The sequence below is a fragment of the Nannobrachium achirus genome (assembly GCF_963921795.1).
Source record: "Nannobrachium achirus genome assembly, chromosome: 21".
Lineage (NCBI taxonomy): Eukaryota > Metazoa > Chordata > Actinopteri > Myctophiformes > Myctophidae > Nannobrachium > Nannobrachium achirus.
The window spans coordinates 45,936,076-45,962,462 of record NC_137828.1 but is presented as its reverse complement, the minus strand read 5'-3'; the positions used below and the strand labels follow the sequence as shown (position 1 = coordinate 45,962,462).

General features: G+C 43.6%; 1 protein-coding gene across 3 annotated transcripts; it reads left to right on the top strand.

The window, feature by feature from the left end:
- The first annotated feature begins 626 nt into the window (after positions 1 to 626).
- Positions 627 to 25,432, top strand: LOC308306966 (polypyrimidine tract-binding protein 2-like). Of its 3 annotated transcripts, none has more exons than XM_080752024.1 (14): positions 627 to 716; positions 5,087 to 5,114; positions 7,422 to 7,482; positions 8,569 to 8,741; positions 11,783 to 11,923; positions 12,191 to 12,346; positions 12,687 to 12,797; positions 18,083 to 18,281; positions 18,853 to 18,980; positions 21,249 to 21,282; positions 21,894 to 21,986; positions 23,021 to 23,237; positions 23,334 to 23,411; positions 25,234 to 25,432. In XM_080752024.1, exons 1-14 carry the CDS (start codon positions 709 to 711, stop codon positions 25,361 to 25,363), a joined length of 1,557 nt encoding a protein of 518 aa, XP_080608150.1. In that variant the 5' UTR covers positions 627 to 708; the 3' UTR covers positions 25,364 to 25,432. The 3 variants fall into 3 exon arrangements, with proteins under 3 accessions (XP_080608150.1, XP_080608149.1, XP_080608151.1); XM_080752023.1 differs by having other exon boundaries at positions 18,083 to 18,293; XM_080752025.1 differs by having other exon boundaries at positions 641 to 716; positions 7,422 to 7,440; positions 18,083 to 18,293.
- The last annotated feature ends 955 nt before the right edge of the window (positions 25,433 to 26,387 follow it).

The following is a 26,387-nucleotide window of genomic DNA, read 5'->3' as shown; positions in this document are numbered from 1 at the left end:
GCGTGAAGTTATGGAATCTAACATTGTTACACCTACAATGGCTAGTTTTAATTTGTGTTTCCGAAATGCCGACAGCAAGTCCGGACAGCTTCTCTGTGGCCAGTTTCAGATATGCGCCGGGCCGGCTCAACTAAATATGCATAGTGTTTTTAACTGTGATGATTTTTGAATGTTTTTTTTTTTTTTTTTTTTGCTATTTGTTATGTCCATGACATAACAAATGAACTACATTTGTTTTATTGTATTGACTATTTGTACTGTACTCCATTTTTGTCTAATAAAATACTCAATCAATCAATCAATCAATCAATCAATCAATTCAAATGGCAATTAAATTAAATATATTCATTCATTCATTCATTCATTCATTCTTTCTTTCATGTGACGTACAGTAGGCTATTACACAAACTTACAAACGCCCTCGGAGGTTTCCGTCCATTCCAAGCTTCGTCAAAAAATCCCTCGGAACTTTTCGTGCATTTCCGCGTTTCTTCGTCCGTTTCCGTCACTAGTTCATCGGAACCCTTTCGTCGCTTTCCGTGCGTTTCCGTCCATCTCCGGAGCTCCAGTTGTAACCAACGGCCGCGGGCGACGTCCATTTTGCCGTCGTATCGTGTCGTGCTGTATGTGTGTGCGTATGTATGTGTTTGGAGAGAGAAGAGAAGAAGCCAAATTTATACAACGTTGAAGGGAACAAAACGTGCAGAAATGGACGGGTAAGTTTCATTTATCGACTTTATTTCGATTGGTATGTCTTAGCACCGCGGTGCACAGTGCTTTGCCGTTCACAGCGTGATGTTTTGGACAGTATTTGACGTTGTTTGTCAGCCACAGCTGAACGGTTAGCGTTAGCATTGAATGATGTTGGGTTTCCATAGACACCACGCGCGCGCCTGCCTTTTCCTCTCCTTCCTCGAGGAAGTTTGGAGCTCGCGCGCCAATGCAGTTATTTTTGTGTGTTTGGTTTGTTCCCCCTCCGTTGATTATTTTAAAAGCGTATATATATATACACGAATACATAATTAAATGCAACAATTCAAGATAACAGTGGCGTGTGCATGTAACGCAGCCTGTTACCCATTTTTAGCTAGGTTTATTCGCTTTGCTAGCTGCTTGCCACCAGAGGCGTCAATTGGGTATGGCAAGCTATGGCTGCTGCCATACCTTGACTATAGGGAAAACAATAAATTCATCATGCCTGTTGCTAAGGTATGTCAACATGCAAGACACCAGTCATGTTGCCATACCTTAGCTTTTTCTGAACTGACGCGACTGCTTGCCACAGCCAGCCGGCTATATCTGTTCCAGAGCGTTAGCGAGGTCTCGCTCTGCCAGGCAGCAGGCTCAGATACAGGACCAGGAATTCAACTGCCCCGTAAAAAAACCCACAAGACTACTTCGCTACTCGCTTAAACAAAGTTAGTGTGGCGTTGTTGAAAGTCTATTCTCCGTGGTGGGGAACCTCTCAGCACCCCACCCACTCTGTAAAATACACTATTCTTTGGTCATAAAATGAAATGCATCCACCTCAATAAGAACACTCAACTGCGGCGGTCGAGGTGGATGCATTTTATTTTATGACCAACAAATAGTGTATTTTACAGAGTGGGTGGGGTGATGACAGGTTTCCCACCGCGGAAAATAGACTTTCAACAATGCAAAACTGCCTTTGTTTAGGTGAGTAGCGAAGCAGTTTATTATTATTATTATTTTTTTTTTTACTGTAGTCGAGCCCTCGTAGGGTAGTGGAATTCCTGGTACTGTATCTGAGCCCTACCTAGCTAATGCTCTCTCTGGAGTCTGGACCAGAGCTAGGTTGGAGCTAAAGCTAAACCACACACCCACCCACAAACGACGTTGCCGTGTTCTTTTGTTGTAGCTAATCGTTAGCCGGTTAGCTGCTAATGTTGTGCGTTGTAATGCAGCGGTTACAATAACCAGTCAGCCCGCTAAGCTAACTAGGTCTAGTGGCCTCTCAAAATGGGGTTCGGGGAACCCTTGAGGGGGTTCCAGGCCAAGGGGTCCCCTGCCCCCTGCATAATGACGAGTTAATATAAAACATCAAAACCAGTTAAACAGTTTTAACCCTGTACGTCGTCATATTATGCAAAATACCTGACGTACAAGCTTACAACCGTTGCTATTTAAACTATATTCTTAACCATATCCTAGCACAACATTGTTTTCACTTTAAGATGATGTTCTTAACGTCTGGTCTGGGGCCCACAAGGGGTCCGAATTGACTGTTTCTTTGGAATACCAATCGACACGATACAGTACACATTTTCAGTGTTAATTTAGCTCTGGGCACGTACAAATGGAATGAAATAGCCTCATATAGAGCTCACCCTCTGCTGTAGAACTGTTGTGCTCCGAGATGAGGTCCTAAGGTCCTATATGCTGGCTGCAATGGAATTCCTCCACAGCGATGTATATCACCCTTTTCGTGACATCGTATCCAAAAAGTTACGGTAGTTACACGCTCCCAGAGTATGATTTTCGGAATACCGGCACATAACAATTTGTCTGAGTTTGCGTCCCTCAGTTCCTGGGGTAGGGCATTCCAGAGGTGAGGTGCCTGGGCTGTAAAGGCCCTTGTTTTCGGTGATGACTACGGAGGCGCGCCGTCTCAGGCGACCATGAGCCACCGCCGAGCGAGCAGTAGCGAGTGAGTCGCCCTGTCGAGCATTGCGACGGTCACATGAGCCGACTCAGTGCCGTTACCGAGTTATGTGCCGTTATGGACAGAATAGTAAATCTTCGCCCCCAAGACTTTCGGCACCTCTGTGCGGTCCAAGTGAACACAGCAATGCGCTCCCTACCTCCTTGCCCACCCCTAGCCCCCACTGTTGCGCTTAGGTTCGTTGACAAATCGCTGCATTAACATGTCGATTGTAGATGGTGCTCTGAATAAACTGTGTTGCCATGTCTGCTTATAATAAGCAATTTGGGGCTTTAAAAAAGTAGTTGCTTATTGGACATGCTTTCAATTTTTTTTTAAACCAGTGGTTCCCAATGTCTTTCATATCAAGACCCCAGATTAATATATTTGTCAACAGTCGCAGACCCCATCTGAAAATATATGGTGCCAAGGACCTCCACACAAGATTTGTGTTGTTAAAATGTTTCAAAAATAGATATGTTTTTCTCAATATATATAAACATATTTTCAAATAGCAATCTACAAGCTCAAAATGTGTTGCAATGTCTATTGGGCTTATTTTCATAGACCTGGCTGCTTGTTTCTTTGGCAAAATCTGGCAACATACTTGGGAGGAAGTGAAAAGGTGTTCAATGATGCAGCACAGGGAACAACTCAGTAGCGCCCTCTGTAAAAGGCAATTGGTGGCCTCCCTAGACAGAGCCAGGAATAAGGTGATGAATAGGGAGTTGCAGTAATCTAGCCGTGAAGTGTAAATGGCATTAATTACTTTTTCAAGATCTGTAAAAGTGAGGAATGATTTGATTCTGGAGATGTTTCTCAACTGAAAGAATCAGGACTGTACAACCCTAGACACTTGCCCATCAAAGGATAGGTCCGAATCGAACCACACCCCTAAATTTCGAGCTGTGGTCTTGACATTGTTTGATAAGCTACTAGTTGGGCCTGGATGGAGAGGGTGGAATCTGGGGCTGGTGTTCTTAAAATCATACTCTGGGAGCGTGGAACTACCTTGAATTCCTCCGCAGCCGGCATATAGGGCCGTATAACCTCATCTCGGAGCACAACAGTTCTACCGCGGAGGGTGAGGGCTATATGGGGGCTAGGAACCAAACTGACCTGTAAGTTGTTCCCAAACAGTTCCATTTGGACCCCGGTGGTCCTTGATATGAAAACTGCTTAAAACCACTGATGTATACTTTATTCATGTCAACGGTGTTTACAGTAAACTGTATTATGTCAAACGGCATGATTGAGTGACGGGTAGTATTATGTCAAGCGGCATGATTGAGTGACGGTAATAATGTTAGAGTAAACCCTATGATGGCATACACATCACTACTCTTTTCCTGTTGAAAGTATAACGGCTGGGTCTTAAAGGACAACTTTGTTTCATATTTTAGATATTAGAGAAAATAAAAGATGAGTGTTAAAATGTTTTCATTTAATAAAATGCTTAAAGCATTCTGTCAATGCCGCTCTCAGAGTACCTTAAATGATATGGAACGTTAAAGTTCTGCTCGGGGGCATGCATGCAAATCTAAATCGTTAAAATCACTAAAACGATAGAAAGAATATTTTAACACTCAATCTTTATTTTCTCTGACTATTACTAACCCTTGTTGTAAAAAAAACAAAGTTGTCCTTTAAATCTTAACACAAGCTTTTGACGATTCCTAACACAGACAACAATCATAATTATTAATGATGTGATTGTAGATGTAACAATAAAAGAAACCTTGAACATTCATTTATACATTTAGGGGACAGTGCAATGAGTGCATATTGATGAACAACACACACACATACAATGTCGTGCCAACACACCGGATTTAGCAAGAATGCTAGTTTACTTCCGTAGTCCCAACATTTCTGACTACATGATCACTTCATCACTGGTGTTTGTTCCAGGGCTGCCCAGTGAAATGAGGAACGGTTTAATTTCACTTTTATTTAACAGCGGGTTGCAGTTGAAATTACTATAGTGCACATCAGAATACAGATCATAGTTTTCACATCTGCAGTATAGGCATGTAGAATCTGGTACTAGATTTCATAACTAATGAATTGTTGTTCGGTTCCTTGCCTGGTACAAGACATTTTCAAATGGTCGTGCCAGAGCCTAATACTGTATGTATCAATTTTGGGGTATTTTTTTTACGAACCACTGGTTTAAAATCCAGCCTTCAGCTAAAGTCACCTTGGAATTTGCTTTTACGTTACTGTAAAATTGAAACAACAATTTCTTAGTACATCTTCAATTCATAAGTCACTGGATAGTTATTTAACTTGTATGCAAGTTTCAAAGGTACAAGACACACCAGAAACATCAGAGGTATTTGAATGCTAATATTTACATAACGTAAAAAATTCCAAGTATATAATAAATAAATAATAAATCGTTTTCTTTCCTTTTTCTTTCAGCATCGGTGATGTTGCAGTTGGGGTGAAGGTGAGTTTTCAAACCTGCTCTATCCCTTATTTCTCCAGTGATGGCTTTACTGGGTAATTCACTGAAAACCCTAAACCGACTTCTAGAACCAATAACCGACTTCTTGCTCATGTTGGTTAATCGAATAATCAGGCTTTTTATATTTCTTATATATCAACAAATTGACTAGATTGATTAGTCTGGTTAATAAATTATTATACTTCAATAGTGGTGTACAGAAATAGCGAAAATATCCGAGCTTGTAGATGGCAGCTATTTTCACAATTTAAAATGGTATGGTTCTTGAATGAGCAAGGACTACTGTCAAGTCGATTTGCTTCCATTTCATTTTAAGCAGAACAGCCACAGTCAGATACTTTGGCTTATTAAGGGATCGATGTACCAAAGGTAGAGTTTCTGAATCATAATGAAAACTAGGTTTTCCCCAAGTGCCTATCTGGCTGACCTTGCTATAGCAAATCAGTCTTTGCTGTATCTCTACTTGATATAGAATCAATTTGCTATTGACAGTAGCTCATGTAATCCGGACCTCACAGAAGCCGGCTGTAGACTGAGTTAATGCGATTGTTTTTGTGCAAATGAGGTGACAGTAAACGCAGAAATGAAGGCATCACTGCCCACCCTTGGTGACCCTTCCTGTTGTTGGCTGATGGTCGGCTTTGTTTTATCTATTCTTTGTCGTCAGTTCCTCATGATCTAGACCAGAAGGCTTCAACGTGGGGGGCAATTGGGAATTAGAGCAAAATGAAAGGTTGCGGGGGGTCGTAAAACAAATATATTTTGGGCATGTCATTGTCAAAACTTTAACAAGTCTTCAAATAGCAGATCTACACGCTCACACAAGGTATCTGTGTGGCACGTTTTGAGCTTTTAGATACATTGTATTATAGCATTCGCAAGAGGTAGTGTTCTTTGGAATTATAATAGTTGTAAGAAGTAGTGTTCTTTGGAAACAAGGTACATCACATCTGGTAAATATAACTGGAGAAAATGTGCTAATGCTTTGAGTTTTCAGGCCTGTTGCTACACCATGACCATGTCTGATTTTTATTCCAAGGGGCATACTATAGAGTTAAGTCCAACATTTCATCTTAAACTCTGATGGCTTTAAAGACGTTACAGCCCAATGTCTGGGTCCGGAACAGTCGTATATCTCTGAAATGTTTTTCCTGTTTCTAGCTCTCATGATATTAGAATGGCTGTAATGAAATGGGGAAAGGCTTGTGTCCAGGTAGCCTACCCAAACAAACTTGTTTCCTTGTGTAAATGCATTGTTTGCGGGCACCTAATCTTATTTGTCAAGTACCAGCTGCATTTCCATCTGCACTAAACCAAGTTAAAGCCGCCCTCCTCCGAGGCAAATGCAATGGTCGTAAAATACTGATTCCTCTGATAAGATTGCTCTTTGCCACCCTGTTTATTTCATCAATATTTCATGTCAAAGCCAAACAAAGAATTTACCTGCTGGTGGCTGGGGAGGGAAACATTTGGTCCATTCTCTCAGGTTGGGGGGAACGTGTGCACACATTTTGGCCCGTGTCAAAGGCAACTTTATTACCTTTTAATTTATTTGTGTTGTGTCCTGCTGCCATGGCCCGGCAACCTCTAGTTTATCGTAACTATAAAGAATACCGGTGACACCGGAACAATTGGTTGAAATTCACTCACAGGAAGGGAAAAGAGAAAGGGAGGAGGGCGAGCTGGTCTGAAGCTATTAAGAAGTTGTGTTTGTAATGGGTCCCCAGCCGTTTCCCCTCACCGTTCCCATCAGTCAGGTTTAAGAGTGCATGGGAGCACGTCAGCTGGCGGGCTGCCGTGCGTGGCTCCGCGGGACCGTGGGGACCCCGAGCAACTCCGGATGAAACAAACACATCTCGGCATCTTAAATTCTGAGAGATTAAACCCGCGTGGGGAACGGAAGAGCGGAGGCATTCTTAAGCTGTCATTTTATGTCCTCCCTGCTTCTTTATCCCAGCATCCTTTTTTTGCGTATTTAAACTGTCCTCTGTGTGCGCTAGTTTATTGTTGTCTTTGAGAGGACTTTGTGGGCAATGTAGATTGTAGATCTGTTTTTAGTGTAGACTATGAAGTACCTTTTTATTAGTCATTGAGTTGGTAGGATGTATGTTTTCTCTGTCTTGTATTTGTGCTCTTGTTTGTATTTGTCTTTTTAAATGCTGACCCTGGGAGCTGAGTTCCAGAATTCTATGCGCTTGTTCTATGGCAATAAAAGTCTATTCTATTCTTCTAATGACATTTCACTAGTGTGTGTGTGTGACCAGGTCTCTTGTCTTATTTTCTTTGCAGAGAGGATCGGATGAGCTGAGTATGTACAACAGTCCCAACTCAGGCATGAGCAGTATCAGTGGTGAGTTCGTTCCGACCACCTTCTGAATGGAGGGAGGGGGGAGGAGGGCAGCCTGGAATTTGCATGAAGCCACAACTGGACACATTTAAAAGATATCAAGGGGATGAATAGGTGTTAAAAAGTGAGACGGGTCACACAAGTGCTGCTCTTCATCTGTTTGTTGGGAGGTATTTAGCTTTATGAATAACCTCATGCTCCATGATAGGTGGGCACCCAACACACCCCCCCACCACACACACACACACACACACACACACACACACACACACACTGCCAAGACGTGCTTGGAATAGAGGTGTGTGTGAGTACTACTATGCATTGTAATGGCTTGTATAGTATTTCCCGTAGGAAATTCTTCCAAGATCAGGTGGTGACTGGCAAACACGTCTTGATTTTTATTTATTTAGCGCCTCCTGTTTGCCACAGAGGCGTATAATCCTGTTGAGTCAGTTTCTGTATTGGATATATAAGCCCCTTTACTGGGTGTTTGGGGGGAAATGAGCACTATATAAACAAACTGCAGGAAACACTGCCTCGTTTGGAAGATGAGGCTAGACAAAGTGTGTTCACAAAGGGGGATATGGGATGACTGGAAGAGCTGTAGTGCAGTCAAAGATAATCCACAAAAGCTCAGTTGGTATTCCCTACCCCCTCCCCTCCCCAAGACAAAGATGTATAAACAAAATACACTCCACAACACAAAGACTACTGTAGCATGAAGGTTGCTCCATTGCACAACAGTGTCACTTGTCACATTGCTACATGGGCTGTCACCATCATGAAATCTTGATAGTTTTCATACAAATATCTTTTTGAACAGTGGAACATGCATGTAAACCAACATTCTGCAAGGGAGCCTTGACAAATAACTTGAATATATAATGCCTAATGTAAAATTTAGCAAAAGCAAATGTAGCCGATCTACAAGTTCACATTTTGACTTATTGTGCTAAAATCGGCTCTGAAAAAGGAACACAGTCATGCGACAGAGTACTATGAATTGGGCTTCAAACAGGATGGAGTCCCAGTCTTAATGAATGCTGCCGATGCAATGCTAGCGATGTGTCTTGATGCCACTGCTTGCAGATGGGGCGTCCAACGGCAGTGACAGTAAAAAGCTGCGGGTGGAGGAGGCCCCGCCGTCCCGCGTGCTCCACATCAGGAAGCTGCCCAACGAGGCCTCGGAGACAGAGGTCATCGCCCTGGGGCTGCCCTTCGGCAAGGTCACTAACATCCTTACACTCAAGGGAAAGAATCAGGTGAGACTACTGGTTTAGGAATCCAATCCACTTTATATATGGAGCACATTTAAAACAACAGTGTTGAAACTTAAAACCAAAGTGCTGTACACTCCCCCCAAAGAACTGAAAAAATAAAATAAACCAAAATAACAAGTGCAAACAATACAAACTTAACAGGACAACATATAGACACATTGCCTAGTGGAGATAGTAACTCAGCCTGAGTTTTCGAACGCCAAGGAGTCAAATATGATTTAAACACAGGCATGGTTTGTGAAGCTTTAACGTGGGGTGAAGGACCTTCCACAGTTTATGCGCTACAGCAGAAAATGATCTCCCCTGGTCTTCAGCTTTGGTGGGACCTTAAGAATTGACTGGTCAGTAGTAGAGGTGGGGCGGTATCGACATTTTGTTATCGCGGTCACCGTCTCCCCATTTACCGCCGGTATTGCGGTAATTACCGCACCCCCGTATCTATCAATTAAGGTTCGGCGATAAGCCAAAATATTCCAATCATCTGCCCAGAATTTGCCGCTCCACAGCCCGAGTTATACATCCCCGTACAGCACGGCGGGTCTGGCTTTGAAAGGAGCAGATCTACAAGCTCACAACGCGTCGCGGATTCCACAGCCCGAGTTATACATCCCCGTACAGCACAGCGGGGTCTGGCTTTGAAAGGAGCAGATCTACAAGCTCACAACACGTCACATCCGCGACGCGTTGTGAGCTTGTAGATCTGCTCCTGTCATTGAGTGACAGGTTTTAGTTAAAAGACTTGACACAAAAGGTTGTATGAAGTCCGTATGAATACAAAATAATCTGCCACAAGGTATGTATAAACATGCTTGTGTCGTGTGGATAATGGAGAAAGTTTAACGCTGCTGCCTGCTACGAGACAGCTGCTCCAGTCAGTGTCCAGTGGGGATTTCTCTGTCTCCGACGTGTGACGGCAAAACCTATAGGGTCTAGCCTTAGTTTCATTTTAGATGAAAAGGAAACTGATGGCCCATTAAGCTTCCAAACATGTGGTACGCGGCCCAGAGCAGGGCGGCATGGAGCGCATGCGGTCCTTGCATCTCCCCCGTTTTAAATCTCGCTCGTTCTCAATAAAGAATTGCCTCTTTATTGTCTTTTTTGACCGCGGTAAGGACCCTGACACCGCGGTAGGCCGCGGTATACGGTACCGCGGTACGGCGGTTACCGTCCCCAACCCTAGTCAGTAGACCTCAAGACCCTTGTAGAGTTATTGGGAGGTAGAAGCTCCTATATGATATATAGAATGGTGCCAACCCATTTAAAGCCAAGGGGGTTGACTTAAAAGCAAAGAAATTAAAATATTGAACTGAATCCTATACCGAACAGTGTAGGGAGGCAAGAATCGGGGAGATTTTTTCGAACTTGACACATCATTCATACAGATGGTTGATTTTATTTGTGTTAGGAAAATCAACCTTGTTTAAAAAAGAAAAGAGAAAGAAATATGTTGAAAAGTTTAATACTTTCTTTCTGGATGTTCTCAGGACACAACAGCAGTTTAACACGTATCCACACTCGTGATCGTGCTGCAGATTTGTGTGTGCCTGCAGTCGAGTGGGTCGCGGTCATGAAGGTCCTGGGCGACGCCTCAGTGTTGAGAACAGTGACAGATTCAGTTTGATTTTCTGTCATGAGTCTCCCAAGAGCCCACTGTCTTTTGTGTCCCACGAGTACACTGGAGATATTATGTGTTGTTATCTTGGATCTCTTCTGACTTCAAGTGCACTCACAGGCTCCCTGAATGGAATACAAAAGTTGACCAGCGGGCCATTGTCCATCTACTGAGGAGGGCAGCGGGACATTATTGACATTTGCCCTCCCAGGCTGTCTCTGGAGTGCTGTAGCTTTGTTGGCTGCATGGTGCCAACTTCAGTAGGTCATGATAAATTGTCCGCTTCCTCTGAATGTACAGCAGAACTAGCGCTATCTGATAGTGGCACTGTCAGTCAGCCTCTGTGTTCTAGGAAGTTGAGAAGTTTTATCTGAACATAACTAGTTTTAGCAGCAGCTTCCCCCAAAATGCTTTTGAGCAATATAATATCTCTGATTTGTGCCTATATCCAGATAACATAGTATGCCATTGTTGACTATTTGAGCACCCCCACAGTGGTTGCCTGGTTCCAGACCATAGACCCTGCCCACTCTCAGAGTGGACTGTTTCTGTGGTCTGGAGCTGAGTACATGAATCGGCAGTTAAGCAGCCAAAAACTGCGGCTGATCCAATGAACGCGGTGGGGGTGGGTCTAACGAATATCCAATCCGGCACACACGCGTGCGCGCGTGCTGATTTCACCAAGCTGTTAATGTTGATTACATGTTTCTGGTCGCAGTTCTGTGTGGAAGCAGTCACTGGCACAGACAGAGAGGCACACACAATCACACACACACGCCACGACCGTGCGTACCGTTCATTGTGCGTCGCGATCACGCGCGTGCACGCACGCTCGCAAAAAAGTCCCTCCCCCTGTAACAGTTTCAGACTAAAGCGTGAGCTGAGTCTGAAATCAGGCTACCACGGTGGCGCTGTCGCCTCACAGCTTGAAGGTGCCAGGTTCGCTGTGGGCATGTTCTCTCCTCCGCGTCATCAGTGCCCATACTCTGTTTTTTTTTTGCTGGCCTATCTGTGTGGAGTTTGCATGTTCTCCCCGTGCCCCCACAAAAAACACGTAGTAATCCTGGTCTCTAAACTACCTCTCCCTGGTCAGCTGGGGCACCTGATGAAAGGGAAAGGAAGAGGTTGGAATAACGTGTTCCTTCCTTGCGCTTCGTCCCCCCTGTCAGGTGATAAGAAGCAGCCTGCTCACTCCTCATGCACTGAAGGAAGCATGAGCTCAGTTCGGGGCTCTCCCCAGGTTGGCAGAGGGAGAGTAGTGCCCAGGATTATGGCTTAGGCAATTGGCACTGGGTAAAAAAAGGGTTACAAAGACAAAGTCGTTGGATAAAAAAGAAAAGGGGGAAAAAAAACTAAAGCAAACCATACATTTGTACTTCTTTCATCGCAACTTTGATTTTTCTCGCCCAAGGCGTTCCTGGAGATGGGCACAGAGGAGGCGGCCATCACCATGGTGAACTATTACGCCACTGTGAGCCCTCACGTCCGCAACGTCCCTGTCTTCATCCAGTACTCAAACCACAAAGAACTCAAGACTGATGCTGGCAACACGGTAAGACAACAAAACTAGAGTTGACCGTTTTGGGCATACAAAGTTTGACTACTAGAGATTAAGTTAAACATTTTGAAAAGTAGAATAGAACAATGTGAGCAAAAATTATTATAGATTTATAGATGGGACTCTTTCAAAACCATGCTGTAAGCTTGTAGATTGACTATATTCAGTGCATAACACTGTCACAGGACATTATGTTGGGCTTAAGCAGTTAATGCAGGTGTGTTCCAGTGATGATGGACTGTTTGTGGCCTCCCCTTGCAGCGAGCCCAGGCAGTACTGCAGGCGGTGTCTGCGGTCCACTCAGGTGGTTCTCCCAGCTCTGACGTCCAGGAGGCCCTGGCCGCAGCTTCCAGCCCTGTGCTGCGGATCATCATCGACAACATGTTCTACCCCGTCACACTGGACGTACTGCAACAGGTAACCACCATCCTCCTCACTGCTGAGCTCTATGAAGCCAAAGTCATCAGGTGACTCCTGGCTCTTCCTGTCCACATGTCAAAGTGTCCTTGGGCAAGACACTGAACCCTGCATTTCCTCCAGTGTGTCAGTCAGTGTTTGCTTGCCACCATTGGTTTGTGATTGTGGGAAGTGAGGATGCCAGCGTCAACTGTTTGCCGTTTCACCTCCCAATGTATGAATGAATGAACCATTGTAAAGTGCTTTGAGTAGTGAGTACTTAGAAAAGCGCTATAAAAATGCAATAAAACATGGTTCTTATGGTTTAAATTATAGTTTTTGTCATCCTTTTTCTTAACAGATTTTTTCCAAGTTTGGCACAGTCATGAAAATAATCACCTTCACCAAGAACAATCAGTTCCAAGCCCTGCTCCAGTACAGTGATCCCATCAACGCCCAACAGTCCAAACTGGTAAGACCCATTTCACCCTGGCTACCAATACAACCTCATTTGGTGTACCACCAAATCAGTCTTGCTGTTGCGGCTAGAGCCTGTCCAATTACAGATTTGGAGAGTGTTAGACCTAGACCACCAATTATCAATGTTGTGACTGACGTGACAAAGTGTCAAAAACTTAAAATATCAATCAAAAATAACATTAGGATATATATCTTTTTTAATTAACTATATTAACTCTCCTACTGCCAGATTATTTATTTATTGGGTCTGGTGCCATCAAAAAGCGGCTTACCTTTGCGACGTTATAGTAGATAGATAGACATTTATTTATTTTATTAGGGCCCGAGCACACAGTGTGAGAGGACCCTATTGTATTTGCAAAGATTATTAGGGCCCGAGCACACACAGGCCCTCATTTATCAACGTGGTGCAGATCAAAATTTGGGTGTACACCGAAATTTAGGGAAGTCTCGACATTTATCATTTCAACTTGACTTTGACTTTGGTCTAGGGTAGGATCAAATCTCACGTCAAGTCCTGAGGTGGTGTAGGAATCATCCTACACCACTTTGTTCCATTGTAGACGTGCGGAGCAGCATTGTCTAACTATCTGACAGGCAATGGACACATGTATCCACTTGAAAATGTATATCCAACACAATAATAAATAATCCTGTGAAAATATTACATTTTATAAAAGCATAGCCTATTATAGCCAGCTACATCATAGACATGCACGCCGATTTTATTTCCAAGTTACAATGACAAGCAATTAAAATCTAGCAATATAGAAGCAATCTACTGTTAAGTGCTTTAACAGTCTAAATCTTAAGATTGCAGAACTGGCTCAGAACAAGCACAGATATAGCCTACGAACGCATGCGAGAGCATTTTCGGGTCCAGCGCCGCGCCGCTGTGATTTACCGTGAGGCGTGAGCCTCCAATTTATACAGTGACGCGAGTCCTTTTAAATATGGATAAAACCCAAAGGTCCAAACCTGGCTGTGCCCAGCCCAACACACGCACGCTGCGGGGAGAAGACCCGCCCGTGCGGGAACGGTGCATGATTGCAAGTTCAAACACTCAAACGCGCATTGTGCTCGTCGCCGAAATTGGGTTAAATTTATATCCAAAACGTAACTGTGGGGTCTCTCAATTTATACAGTCGCTACAGTACTGTAGTAGGCTTACACTATGCTGGAGTTAATGATGAAACCCGACGTGGTGAGAGTGAGACCGTGACATTCTTTTCGTGGACCGTGAGGTATTATACAAGTGTGTCCTCTTATGGAGTTATGTATTAAGGATAAAACCCACCCGACGCTTCAAACCTTCAGATTATAACTGCCTCCTTGTCAGTATCTCTCAGTAACATCGCATGCACGGCATCCTGTGGTTTCGGGAATACATGATTTTGCGTTCTTTTTTTTCTTCTTTTTTTTGTAACCACTCAAACGCGCACTGCAGCGTCGCCGATATTGGGTTAAATTAATATATTCCATTTGTGACAATGACTGGTGTGTGGTGTCACTCATGTAGGCTGCAAGCTTAGGCTACTATACAAAATAAATGGTAATAATGGTTCCACAGTGAACCTAAATGCTGCTGGGCTTGGTGGTGTGTGCGTGCGTGCGTGCATGCGTGCATGTGTGCGTGGTCTGTGTGGGACGTGGACACTCTTCTATTGGCTTTCCTTTCGTTGTTTTAGGTCGTATTCAGGTCGTTCTAGTCGTAAAATCGGGGCGTTTCGAGAATAATTAAGGGCGTGTTATTTAAATTTCAGCCTGCGCATTTATCAACGCTGGGATCAAATGTACGCCAGGTGTGTCTGTTTAGGAAGCATTGATAAATGCCGTGCACACGTTGCCCTACGCAAAATTTGGTGAAAAAAATAGACCATTTTTTACACTCCATTGATAAATGAGGGCCACAGTGTGTGAGGACCCTATTGTAATCGTAAAGATGATTCTTCTTCTTCTTATTATTATTCCCCCGAATAAATCGCGTTTTTGAGCCGCAAAACGTACTCCAAAAGTTGCGCAACTTTGCACACACATCACAAGTGGCGAAAATTTTCGTATTTAAAAAAAATCAAAAGGGGGCGTGGCCTAATGGCTCAATAGTGCCCCCTACAAAACTTCGTGCCTCAAGCCCCACCATACGGTTTCACCTACATGTATGAAAATCGGTACACACATGTATCATGTCAGGACTCACAAAAAAGTCTCTTGGCGCCATGTCCGAAACCAAATAGGAAGTCAGCCATTTTGACTAATTAGTGGCGTTTTGGCGCATTTTTGGCCGTTTTCACAGGTCGCACTTTAACGAACTCCTCCTAGGGGGTTAATCGGATCAACTTCAAGTTCGCTCGGCATACTCAAGACACCTTAACGATGAAAAGTTGTGCGAATCATGAGTTTTCATAAAACGGCGTGCCCGTGGCGAGGCGTCAAACTTCCTTCGCCAAACAGGAAGTGAACTTTGCCAAACAGGAAGTGCCTCTATAAATCATGAACCGTTTGTCGTACAGACTCGTGGCTGGTGTCATATGACTTGATTAAGAGTCCTTAACCATATTTGGCACTTCCTTCGCCAAACAGGAAGTGCCCTTCGCCAAACAGGAAGTGGCTCTTCATCTCATGAACCGTTTGTCGTACAGACGCATCGGTCACATCATATGACTTTATTAAGAGTCCTTAACCTTAGTCTCGCGTAGCCAGACAACTATTCCACAATCTCTGAATGCTATATAGAGTCTGGAACAGCAGCTCCCGAACGGCGAGTATCGAAAACGGGCATTAACGTTCAAAAAAATACATTTTAAAATGTCATTTCTGCTAAGCAGCAAGCTAAACATGCTTATATGATTTTTATTTATATAATGATAAATATGTGTGATGTGAGACTGAAACGGAAGTGACGTGGGGGCTTCACTTCCGCTTCATCTCGCACTCACCGTTTCTATTTCCGTCTGCCAGACTGTATGCTGGGAGCATTTGACCAAATCGCGGAGGCAACAGTCTGGCCACGCGAGACTACCTTAACCTTAATTGGCACTTCCTTCGCCAAACAGGAAGTGCCCTTCGCCAAACAGGAAGTGCCTCTATAAATCATGAACCGTTTGTCGTAGAGACTCGTGGCTGGTGTCATATGACTTGATTAAGAGTCCTTAACCATATTTGGCACTTCCTTTGCCAAACAGGAAGTGCCCTTTCCCAAACAGGAAGTGCCTCTTTATCTCATGAACCGTTTGTCGTACAGACGTGTGGGTGGCGTCATATGGCTTGATTAAGAGTCCTTCAGCTTAATTGGTTTAACTAGCCCCTCCCCCTCTTCTGATTGGCTGCTGCCCCTTGTGATGTGGGTAGAGCTCGAGGGCCCAGTCATCGCTGCTTGCAGCTTTAATTATTCTTACCCTTATTATTATTTTCCCGAAAGTAAATCGCGTTTTTGAGGCGCCAAACGTACTCCAAAAGTTGCGCAACTTTGCACACACATCACAAGTGGCGAAAAATTTCGTATAAAAAAAAAAAAAAGGGGGCGTGGCCTAATAGCTCAATAGCGCCTCCTACAAAACTTCGTGCCTCAAGCCCCACCATGCGGTTTCACCCACAAGTACGAAAATCGGTACACTACTGTATCGTGTCCGGACTCACAAAAAAGTCTCTCGGCGCCACGTCCGAAACCAAACAGGAAGTCAGCCATTTTGACTAATTAGTGGCGTTTTGGTGTATTTTTGGCCGTTTTCACTTGTCACACTTTAACGAACTCCTCCTAGGGGGTTAATCGGATCAACTTCAAGTTCGCTCGGCATACTCAAGACACCTTAACGATAAAAAGTTATCAAAATCGTGAGTTTTCGTAAAACGGCGTGCCCGTGGCGAAGCATCAAACTTCCTTCACCAAACAGGAAGTGCCCCCTCTTCTGATTGGTCCATACTTGATTGTTCCTTTTTTTGGCTGTTACTCATCAACCGTTTATCGTACAGAGTTGTGGCTGGTATCATATGACTTGACTAAGTGTCCTTCACCTTAATTGGTTTAACTAAGCCCCGCCCCCTCTTCTGATTGGCCGAAACTTGATTGTTCCTTTTTTGGCTGTTACTCATCAACCGTTTATCGTACAGAGTTGTGGCTGGTATCATATGACTTGATTAAGAGTCCTTAACCTTAATTGACGCTTCCTTCGCCAAACAGGAAGTGCCCTTCACCAAACAGGAAGTGCCTCTATAACTCATGAACCGTTTGTCGTACAGACTCGCGGCTGGTGTCATAATTTTTTTTTTCTCAACATTTTTTTTTTCTCAAAATTTTTTTTTCCTCAAAAATTTTTTTTTTCTCAAATTTTTTTTTCTCAATTTTTTTTTCTCAAAACATTTTTTTTTCTCTTTTTTTTTTTCTCAAATTCTTTTTTTCTCAAAAATTTTTTTTTCTCAAAATTTTTTTTTCTCAAATTTTTTTTTCTCAAATTTTTTTTTCTCAAAATTTTTTTTCTCAAAATTTTTTTTTCTCAAAAACATTTTTTCTCTTTTTTTTTCTCAAAAATTTTTTTTTCTCAAAAAATTTTTTTTCTCAAAAAATTTTTTTTCTCAAAAAATTTTTTTTGAGAAAAACTTTAAACTATCGTTAGTGCGACCCGTGATAACGGCCAAAAATGCGCCAAAACGCCACTAATTAGTCGAAATGGCTGACTTCCTGTTTGGTTTCTGATTGGCTGCTGGCCTTGTGACGTGGGTAGAGCTGCGAGGGCCCGGTCATCGCTGCTTGCAGCTTTAATTATTATTATTTTTTTGGTTGTGCAATAGTGCACTTTGGTCTGCCAGGCAGCAGAGGGCGGCGTCATGCGAGAATGAATGTGAATTTGCCTGTTATGTGTTGCGGTACATTCAGACCAGTCACTGGCCACAGAGCCTCAGAGCCAGAGAAATCAACAAGGAAGTGAATTGGTCTCCGTTGATGTTAACGCATAATGGATTTTTTACACCATCACCGCGGAAAATGTGTTTACAGTACACGGCGGCGCGACCCCTCATCAGCTTAAGGACATCAACAAGGTAAACGAACGAACGCGAACGAGCACCATATTGGCGCGGAGGTCTCTTGAGAATTGGGGCGAACAGGAACGTCCAAAGCAGTATAAGAGTTAACCTCAATTTTTGAAATTAACATTCAACTTTAATGAACAAGCACAAGTAAATGCACACAAACCTAGCTTTATTTTATTTAACCACTTAATCCCTTTCTAAAAATGTTTACAGCTGAGCCAAATATCTGTATTTCCTCCCCTCTCCCTCAAGGCCCTGGACGGTCAGAACATCTACAACTCGTGCTGCACGCTGCGCATCGACTTCTCCAAGCTGGTCAACCTCAACGTCAAATACAACAACGACAAGAGCCGAGACTACACGCGGCCAGACCTGCCGGCCGGCGACGGGCAGCCCAGCATCGACCCCTCGGTGGCCGCAGCCTTCAGCAAAGACTCCAACTCCCTGCTTGGTAAGATCCCAGGTACATCCAGCTCTTTTTTTCATTCTTTCTACTTTGTATTTTTGAATTGCTCGCAAAAGCGGGCTTTTCTCAGAGCCCACTGTGCTTCTGGTGCCTTCATGCAGGACGGTGGGTTTTAGTATGGGAGATTAGAAAAACAGCAGCCAGTCTGCTAAAGGGGAACGATCTGTAGTGAAGGGAGACATTTGGTCTTAGTTAATTTAAGGCATGGCTGCTCGGTGGTAACATGCATAGCTTTGGCTTGGTTGTAAGCGCTACAGCCCACATGGCGCGCCCATCTCGAACAAAGCCTATAAATATCCCTACAGCTTGATCTAAGCCGGGGCGTTAAATTAACACTCCCCCACCAGCCCCAACACTAGAAAATTGTGTCTATATGCTTGATAAATCTCTCGGTTCTCAATCTTCTTTTGGCAAGTAGCCACTGAACTAGTAATTGGAACTAGTCAAAAGTTGTTTAGGGACGTCTCTCCTTTGCAAGACAGCTGTTTTTTTTGCTAGTGATGCACCCCATGCCATGATTGTGTTTTTTCTGCCGTTTTCTTTTTTCCCCTACAAGGAGCCATGAATCCCCTGAGCGCTGCGGCCGCAGCAGCTGCTGCCGCCGGGAGGGTGGCACTGGGTGGACACGGACACGGACAGTCTGGCTCTGGTGGGGTCCTCCTGGTCAGCAACCTCAATGAAGAGGTTAGCAAGAGAACACACACACACACACACACACACACACACACACACACACACACACACACACACACACACAGACAGAAACAGCCAGCCTGGACTCTATACTTGAATTTCCTTCTTCTGCCAGATATTCTCCTTATTTTACCTCCAATTGTCATCGGCACTGTCTTGTGTACGTTTCATGGAGTCCATTTTGACACAGGTCGACGTTGACTTTCGTCTGGGTTGGTCAATTGCAGGGCTGAGCCGGATGCTAGATTCTGGCCATGTTCCGGCTTGGCCCAGCGCATGAAACACCTCACATAGAACCATTTAATTGGCCTGCCTTTTCCTGTAGGTTCAATTCAGTCTGCCTTGTGAGTACAAGAAAAAGCGGACTCCTCCCTATGTTCCCCAGGTTCTATGTTCCCCACAGGTTAGCATTCACCAGCTTCGGCAGGTTAGCATTTCACCAGGTTAGTATTCACCAGTGTTGGTTTTACTGAGGTTAAGGTTACGTTTAGGTGGTAAGTGGGGAACATAGAACCTGGGGAACATAGGTACGGTCCAGAAAAAGCCTTACCACACAGATGTATGGCTAGGACCAGAATGTACCCAGAACACCACCGCTAAACTGAGCTAAACTGTAAAGAAATGTGAAAGCCTGGTTCATACTTTGTTGTATGATGTTGCGTGCCGAGAATTTGCAGATCAACAAGCTCGCAACGAATCAGGATGCAACACATGAGATTGTAGATCTGCTGCTTTTGGTGTGCAACACATGATGGAGCATAAAAGAATGCATTAGTGTATTTTATATATTTTTTATAATTAAATTTTTTGGATCAAACTCTCATTACTGTAACATTTTGACTGATTTGCAGTCTCGTCTCATCCCACATCCAACCTGGCCTCTGATTCTCTATTCTTCTACCTCTGGAGGATTTTCTTATCTCCCCTCTCTCATCACTTATGTCGAACTGTATCTGTCTAACTCTGCTAACTGTCTCTCTTCTGTTTTTCTCTCTAAGCCTGGCTTATTATGAAATCATTCTCTCTATATACCCGTGTCTCAAAATCATCTCAGACACTGTCTTTTCTCTGCTGCTTATTCTCTCTCTCTCTCTCTAAACTGTGACTTAAATTGTTTTCTCTCATCTAACCTCTCTCTTTCTCTTCTCTCTTTTCATCTGTCTGTCCCCCTCCCCTCCTGTCCTCTCCCTCTGGCTCTGAGTGAATGCTTCATGCCAGAGTCCTGGCAGTATCTAGACCATTGAAGGAGACCTCCCCCCCCCCCCCCTCACAAATGTTCAGATACTGCGATGCTGCAGCTTTCCGCCCGCAAGGGCCGACTCTCTCTCGCTCCTGTGTCTTCGACTTGTGTGAACGCCACACAGCTCTCGCACGTGGCCTTCGCATCAACTCTTGCATGTCCAAAAAAAAACCACCAGAAGTGAATTGGCATTGCATGGTCTTCTAACTAACCTGCTTTTTCAGAAATCTTCATTGATATTGCCACCATTACGAGATCTACAGACCTAACATCATAATGCATGTTGTTGTTGTTTATTATTCCCATGGTTATTACTTTAATCTAGTTTATATTGCCTTTTTATTATTATTATTATTTATGATTTTCTTGACACAAATGTATCTTTGCCCCATGCCTGTCCAGGGTGAAATGCATTTCCTTTTATTTTGCTGTTTATTCTTTTGTTTTATTTTTTTAAAACTAAACAGAACATTGATCCAAGCCATTGTTCTGATCAAAACTTCCTGCATTATTCCAGTGTTACTGACCTGTATTTTTATTTTTGTCCCCTCACTTTTTGTTGTTTTCTCCAATTTGCATTGCCCCCCCCTCCCCCCACCATCCATTCATCCTCTCCCCCCCCCATCCCTTCTCTCTGTCCCTACCTATCATCCCTCCTCTCTCTGTCTCTCCCTCTCTGTCTTTCTGTCTCTGTCTCTCTCCCTTCCCTGGAAACCTCCACTATCCTGTGTGTGTATGTGGGTGTGTATGGGGTTCTAAAAAACAAAACCACCTCACACACCACCCACAACTATCTCTCCCCTCCCTCATCTATCCTCATCTCCTCTCCTCCTCTTTCATGACCCACCACCACCTCTCCATCACTCTCCGGGGGGAAAAACCAAACAAAAACCAACCATCCCCTACCTACCTACCTCCGCTCTGGATCCGATCTGTCCATCTCTACCTCCGCTCTACGACTCTTCTACCTCTCTACCTACCTGTCTCATGCTGCTTGTTGCTCTTCTCTCCCTCTAAAGATGGTTACGCCCCAAAGTCTGTTTACCCTCTTCGGTATGTTATCGTTAGCTCTCTCTCTCTCTCTCTATCACTCTCTCTCTGATCTCTCTCTCTCTGATCTCTCTCTTATCTCCTTCTACCTGTTTTTGTTCTTCTATCTTTCTGTCTTTGAGACATTCCTCATTATTGATGTCAGCATATGTAATATAACTTTTGTTTACACGGAGTAGTTTTATTAGTTTGTATAATACACATTGGCCCCTCTGTTTTATCCATTTGGAAAAGTGATTTTTTTTTTGCCCTCCGATTCAGTGGTGGAGATTTGTGTTAATGCACGATTAGAATTGTTTGCATGCTATTTTGGTTTCATATAGCCATTTTGACACAGCTTGATAGTCGATAACTTATCTGTTTAGAGGGTGTTTCTCTCTCCGTCTCTCTCTTTTTTACCTTTTCTTTCTACACACCTCCCATTCTAAAGTCTTATTACTCTTACTTTATTGCGTGTTCTCTACACCTTTTTTTCTTACATAGATACGTTTCTTAAATAGCCTCTCAGTGCTAACTGTTGTATTTTTTTCTGACTTATCTGCTTGTTCTGCCTCCTTCCTTCCTTCCCTCCTCGCCTCCTGTCAATGCTGCCTGGCTGTTGCTCTGATATGCAGGGGTGTACGGAGATGTGCAGAGGGTGAAGATCTTGTACAACAAGAAGGACAGCGCACTTATCCAGATGTCAGACGGCAACCAGGCCCAGTTAGGTGAGTCTTTGCTGTATTGCCATGTCCACTGCTTCTTATAAGCCAAGATGGAAATAGCAAGACATGCCATCTCCGGTTTACTTCCCTCATCTGTGTGAAGTGGACCTTTTTTACGAGATTGGGAAGCAGGCTGGAGTCTATTCATACCAATGGGAGAGTGAACGTGAGCACAGCTTCTGAACCATTCTTTAGCCCCCCACATGGTCACTGAACTAAATATTGGACCCGATCGTCACAAACCACACAATATTACCATAAAACAAGAATTCTCTGTCCGAGCAACACACACTAGCGGGGTCAGGCACCAGTAAACATGGGATGTTCGTAAGATTTGACGTCTGTGCCCACTTAGGAGACCATTTGTAGGATGTTTGTAGCATGTCGCCTCTAGTAACTCCAATTCGGATGGTGTATCTTCCCATATTAAAAATCTTTGGTATAAGCGACTTGGTTCGACCTCCCGTTGGTCCGAGACAGACCATGAAAGTCTCTGAACTACGACATCTCTGGTGACTAGGTATATTATCTTTGCTACTCAAAAGGCCACAGAACAGAGAGAAAAACACCTGCCATGGCTCCCTGGAGTGGAGTTGTCAGCTTTAACATTTTAATACACGTTTTAAGGACCAGGACAAAGAATGAATGAATGCTAACCTGGTGAAATGCTAACCTGCCGACGCTTGTGAATGCCAACCTACCGACGCTGGTGAATGTTAACCTGGTCGGATCAACAGGAGGTCCAACCAATGCTCAGTCCCCAAGCAACTTTGGGCTTGTTTTTCAGTAAAGACCTAGATGTATTTGCTTATTTGGGCTTGCTTCTCAATGTTATTGGTTAAACCTGTGGTTCTCAAACATGTTCATATCAAGGATCCATAAATGAATATTTTTTTTATTGTTCCTCGTTTTGAATTTTTTATACACTTTTATTTAATTTGAAACTATTTGCATGCTGCCCTCTTGGCCAGGGCCCACTGGAAAAAGTTGAGGGATAAATGAAGTAAATGACTACTGGCTTTGTGCCTCTCCTTCAGCGATGAGCCATCTGAACGGCCAGAAGATGTACGGGAAGATAATCCGGGTGACGCTGTCCAAGCACCAGTCGGTGGCCCTGCCCCGCGATGGCCTGGACGACCAGGGCCTGACCAAGGACTTCACCAACTCGCCACTCCACCGCTTCAAGAAGCCCGGCTCCAAGAACTTCCAGAACATCTTCCCACCCTCCGCCACCCTCCACCTCTCCAACATCCCGTCAGTAGCCTACATCTTCCACTTCCCCTCCCTTTTTAGAGACAGTTTAATTGGAAACCCTCTCAAGTCTGTGTTTGTGTCTTTCTCCTTTTACAGACAAGATGTGAGTGAAGATGACCTGCGGCTGCTGTTCTCCAATGCCGGAGGCACTGTGAAAGCATTCAAGTTTTTCCAGTAAGACTCATTTACCTTGAAGTCTGTAAATACGGGCAGCTTTAGGCAGTGGTGGAAAAGTACTAATCTTTTACTTGAGTAAAAGGAGCAATACTGCAATGTAGAAATGCTTACAAGTGGAAGTCCGGAACGTAAAAGTACAAAAGTATTGGCATCAAAATGTACTTTAAAGTAACAAAAGTAAAAATCGTTGTGTACAAGTTCAAATGTATGAAATATCTTTTGAAAGTAGCCGATCAACAAATGGCCGAAATTTATATACGGCTGAAATGTTTACTGTATGTTTTGTAATATTAACAAATCGGATGCCCACGTGGTGTCTACAAGTCAATTTCTTTGATGTCGCTGGAGGCCCACGACGCGTTTGACGCGTTGTACAGTAAACTATACTGTACTGTAGCTACTGCACTTGGCTACCGCGGTGATGAAACAAACTCCATTTCCCAACATGCAGCGCGCAATTACGTCACCCGGATGTGCTGTGTGTCTCGTTGACTTCCTGTTTAGCGGCTGCACAAAAATGCTGTTTTCTCCTAATCTAGCTTTTAAATCACTTTCATTTCAAAACGGCAGCCTCTTCTACCTGCCGTAACACAAACACTGTGGCTTAGAAATGATAAAAAACGGTCCTGACTGAAAGAAAAGATTTTCGCGAAATAAACAAGACATACTCGGATTACATTTACTCGGATTACTTTTCTCGCCAGTACTCTCGCCGGTAGGTAAAATGACGCGTTGCCATGGGCACCAGCAAATTAAGACACGTTAACCACGTGGGCGTCTGATGTGTTAATCAAATCTAAAAAGTAACTAGTAACTAAGGTTTTCAAATAATTGTAGTGGAGTAAAAGTATATTTGCCTCTGAGATGTAGAAGCACCCGTGACCAGAAACGACTCCTTTCCAAAGAGGAAAAATGGTATCTACCACAATGTCCAATCAATATCTTGAGTCATTTAATATTGAATATGTGCCAATACTGACAGTACAGCTGTGCTGTGCATCTTGGGTCAAACGCTGAAGAGGAAATCAATCAATCCGTGCAGTCGTCCGTGATGCGTTGGTTCGATGCAGCATCATTCTGTATGCCATGCAGGTCACATTTTTTTTTGTAGTAGACACTAATCATTGCGTCCACACTATATTTATGCATATGAATGTGAAAAAACAAACAAACCCGACATTAAACAGCACTAAATCAGACATACCAGAGTTCTACTTGTTACCGCCGGTGTTGCATTGTGAGTATATGGTTGAGTAAATTAAAACAAACAAGTCATTCAAGTGTGTTTGGCAAACTGTGCTCTGCAATCGCACCCAAATGTGGGTTGTAAAACTGATTGACAGATGGGTTATATATAGTTGCAGTATGTTTACAAACATAGTTACTCACTGCAGGTGAGATTGGTGCTTTCAAACTGTGCTCCTCATTACTATAATTACAGTAGAACTATAATTGAAATGATTAGACGGCTTTTCAGCTAAATGAGTGTGTACAAAACTAGGACTGCAACTATCAGTTATTTTCTTAGTGGTTATAACGATTAGTTGTGTGATTATCAAATGTATATTTACCACCAAATTGACACAGGGAAAAAAGTGTTCCGGTGGGACTGTTTCCTCCCCCCCCCCCCCCTTTGTACACCAGATGAAGCTGTTCGCTAACGTAAAAATAAATCTGTTAAAAGACGGGATTGGCGGTGTGGGCCAACCCCAAAATCCATTGAAGTACATGATTGGCAGAGAATGAGTTGTGTTGAGCTGCGTTGTTACTGTCGGTTACTTCCTAATCCTTCTTCTTTTGTTGTCGTTGTTGCTGTCAGGGATCACAAAATGGCCCTGTTGCAAATGTCGACGGTGGAGGAGGCCATCCAGGTCCTGATCGACCTCCACAACTACAACATGGGAGGCAGCCAGCACCTCCGGGTGTCCTTCTCAAAGTCAACCATCTAGACCCAGTCTTCTAGACCCAAACACACTCCTGACTCATCAAACCTGACGGGCAAAATCCATATGGGACTTTTTCTGGACCCCAGGGGTGGGTGGGGGGTGGGGGGGGGGGGGGGGACCATAAAGAGTTGTTTGGCTGTTTTGATTTGTACTTTTTAGTTTTATTCTGTCATTCCTTGAGAGAGAGATTGAAGTTTTCTTTTTCGCCCTCGTGAAGAAAATGTGCTTTTGTGCGTTATTTGCCCCCTTGTCATCCTCTGCCCCCTCTGTAACTACCACAAAACTCGTATTTCTTTTTATCTCATCGTCCTCCTCCCCACCCGCTATACGAAGGAGCGTCTTAGTGGCCACAGTTGGCTTAATTTGATTGTTTTTTAGTTAAGATACTTATGTGCCTTACCTCACATATATAACTGTTTTCACAGCTGAGCAGTTTGTGTTAAAATTCCCCCATACTATTCTTTTGGAGGCACATTGGTATTCTGGTAGCTTTGGACATTAGTAGTGAAAATAAAACGCTTCTTTGTAGCGTAGTAGAAACAAGTCAACAAGACATATTTCAGATCAGTTTTTCTTTAGCTATTAGTGGGACAAGATTTCTCTCAGCCACATACAACAGACAGCAAAACTCCATTATTGCATTGTACGCTTCTTTCCCCCAGTTTTAAAGCATAGGTTTGCTATTTGTTTGCAAACTCTTAGGACATGTCACAAGGTTCCAAGTCTGAACTTGATTGGTATCAACGTGGCTGTCTACATTTGAATAAGTCATTGTGAAAGAGCAAACCAATCCTTTAGCTAAACCACCATGTTCTGCAGTTGAATCCTTTTTTTAACCTTCCACAAGATTTGTTTTCTTTTCTTCTTTCTGTTCTTATTCCCTAGCCATTTGGTGTCGTACTTGGATTGAAAGTTTTCTAAGCATGTCTAGATGTTTTAGGCTGTGGGATAAGAAACACGTGTTGCATGCTTTTGGAAGCAGCTAGCAGAATTGAGTCCACTGTGATTGTCATCCTGTGAAAGTTTA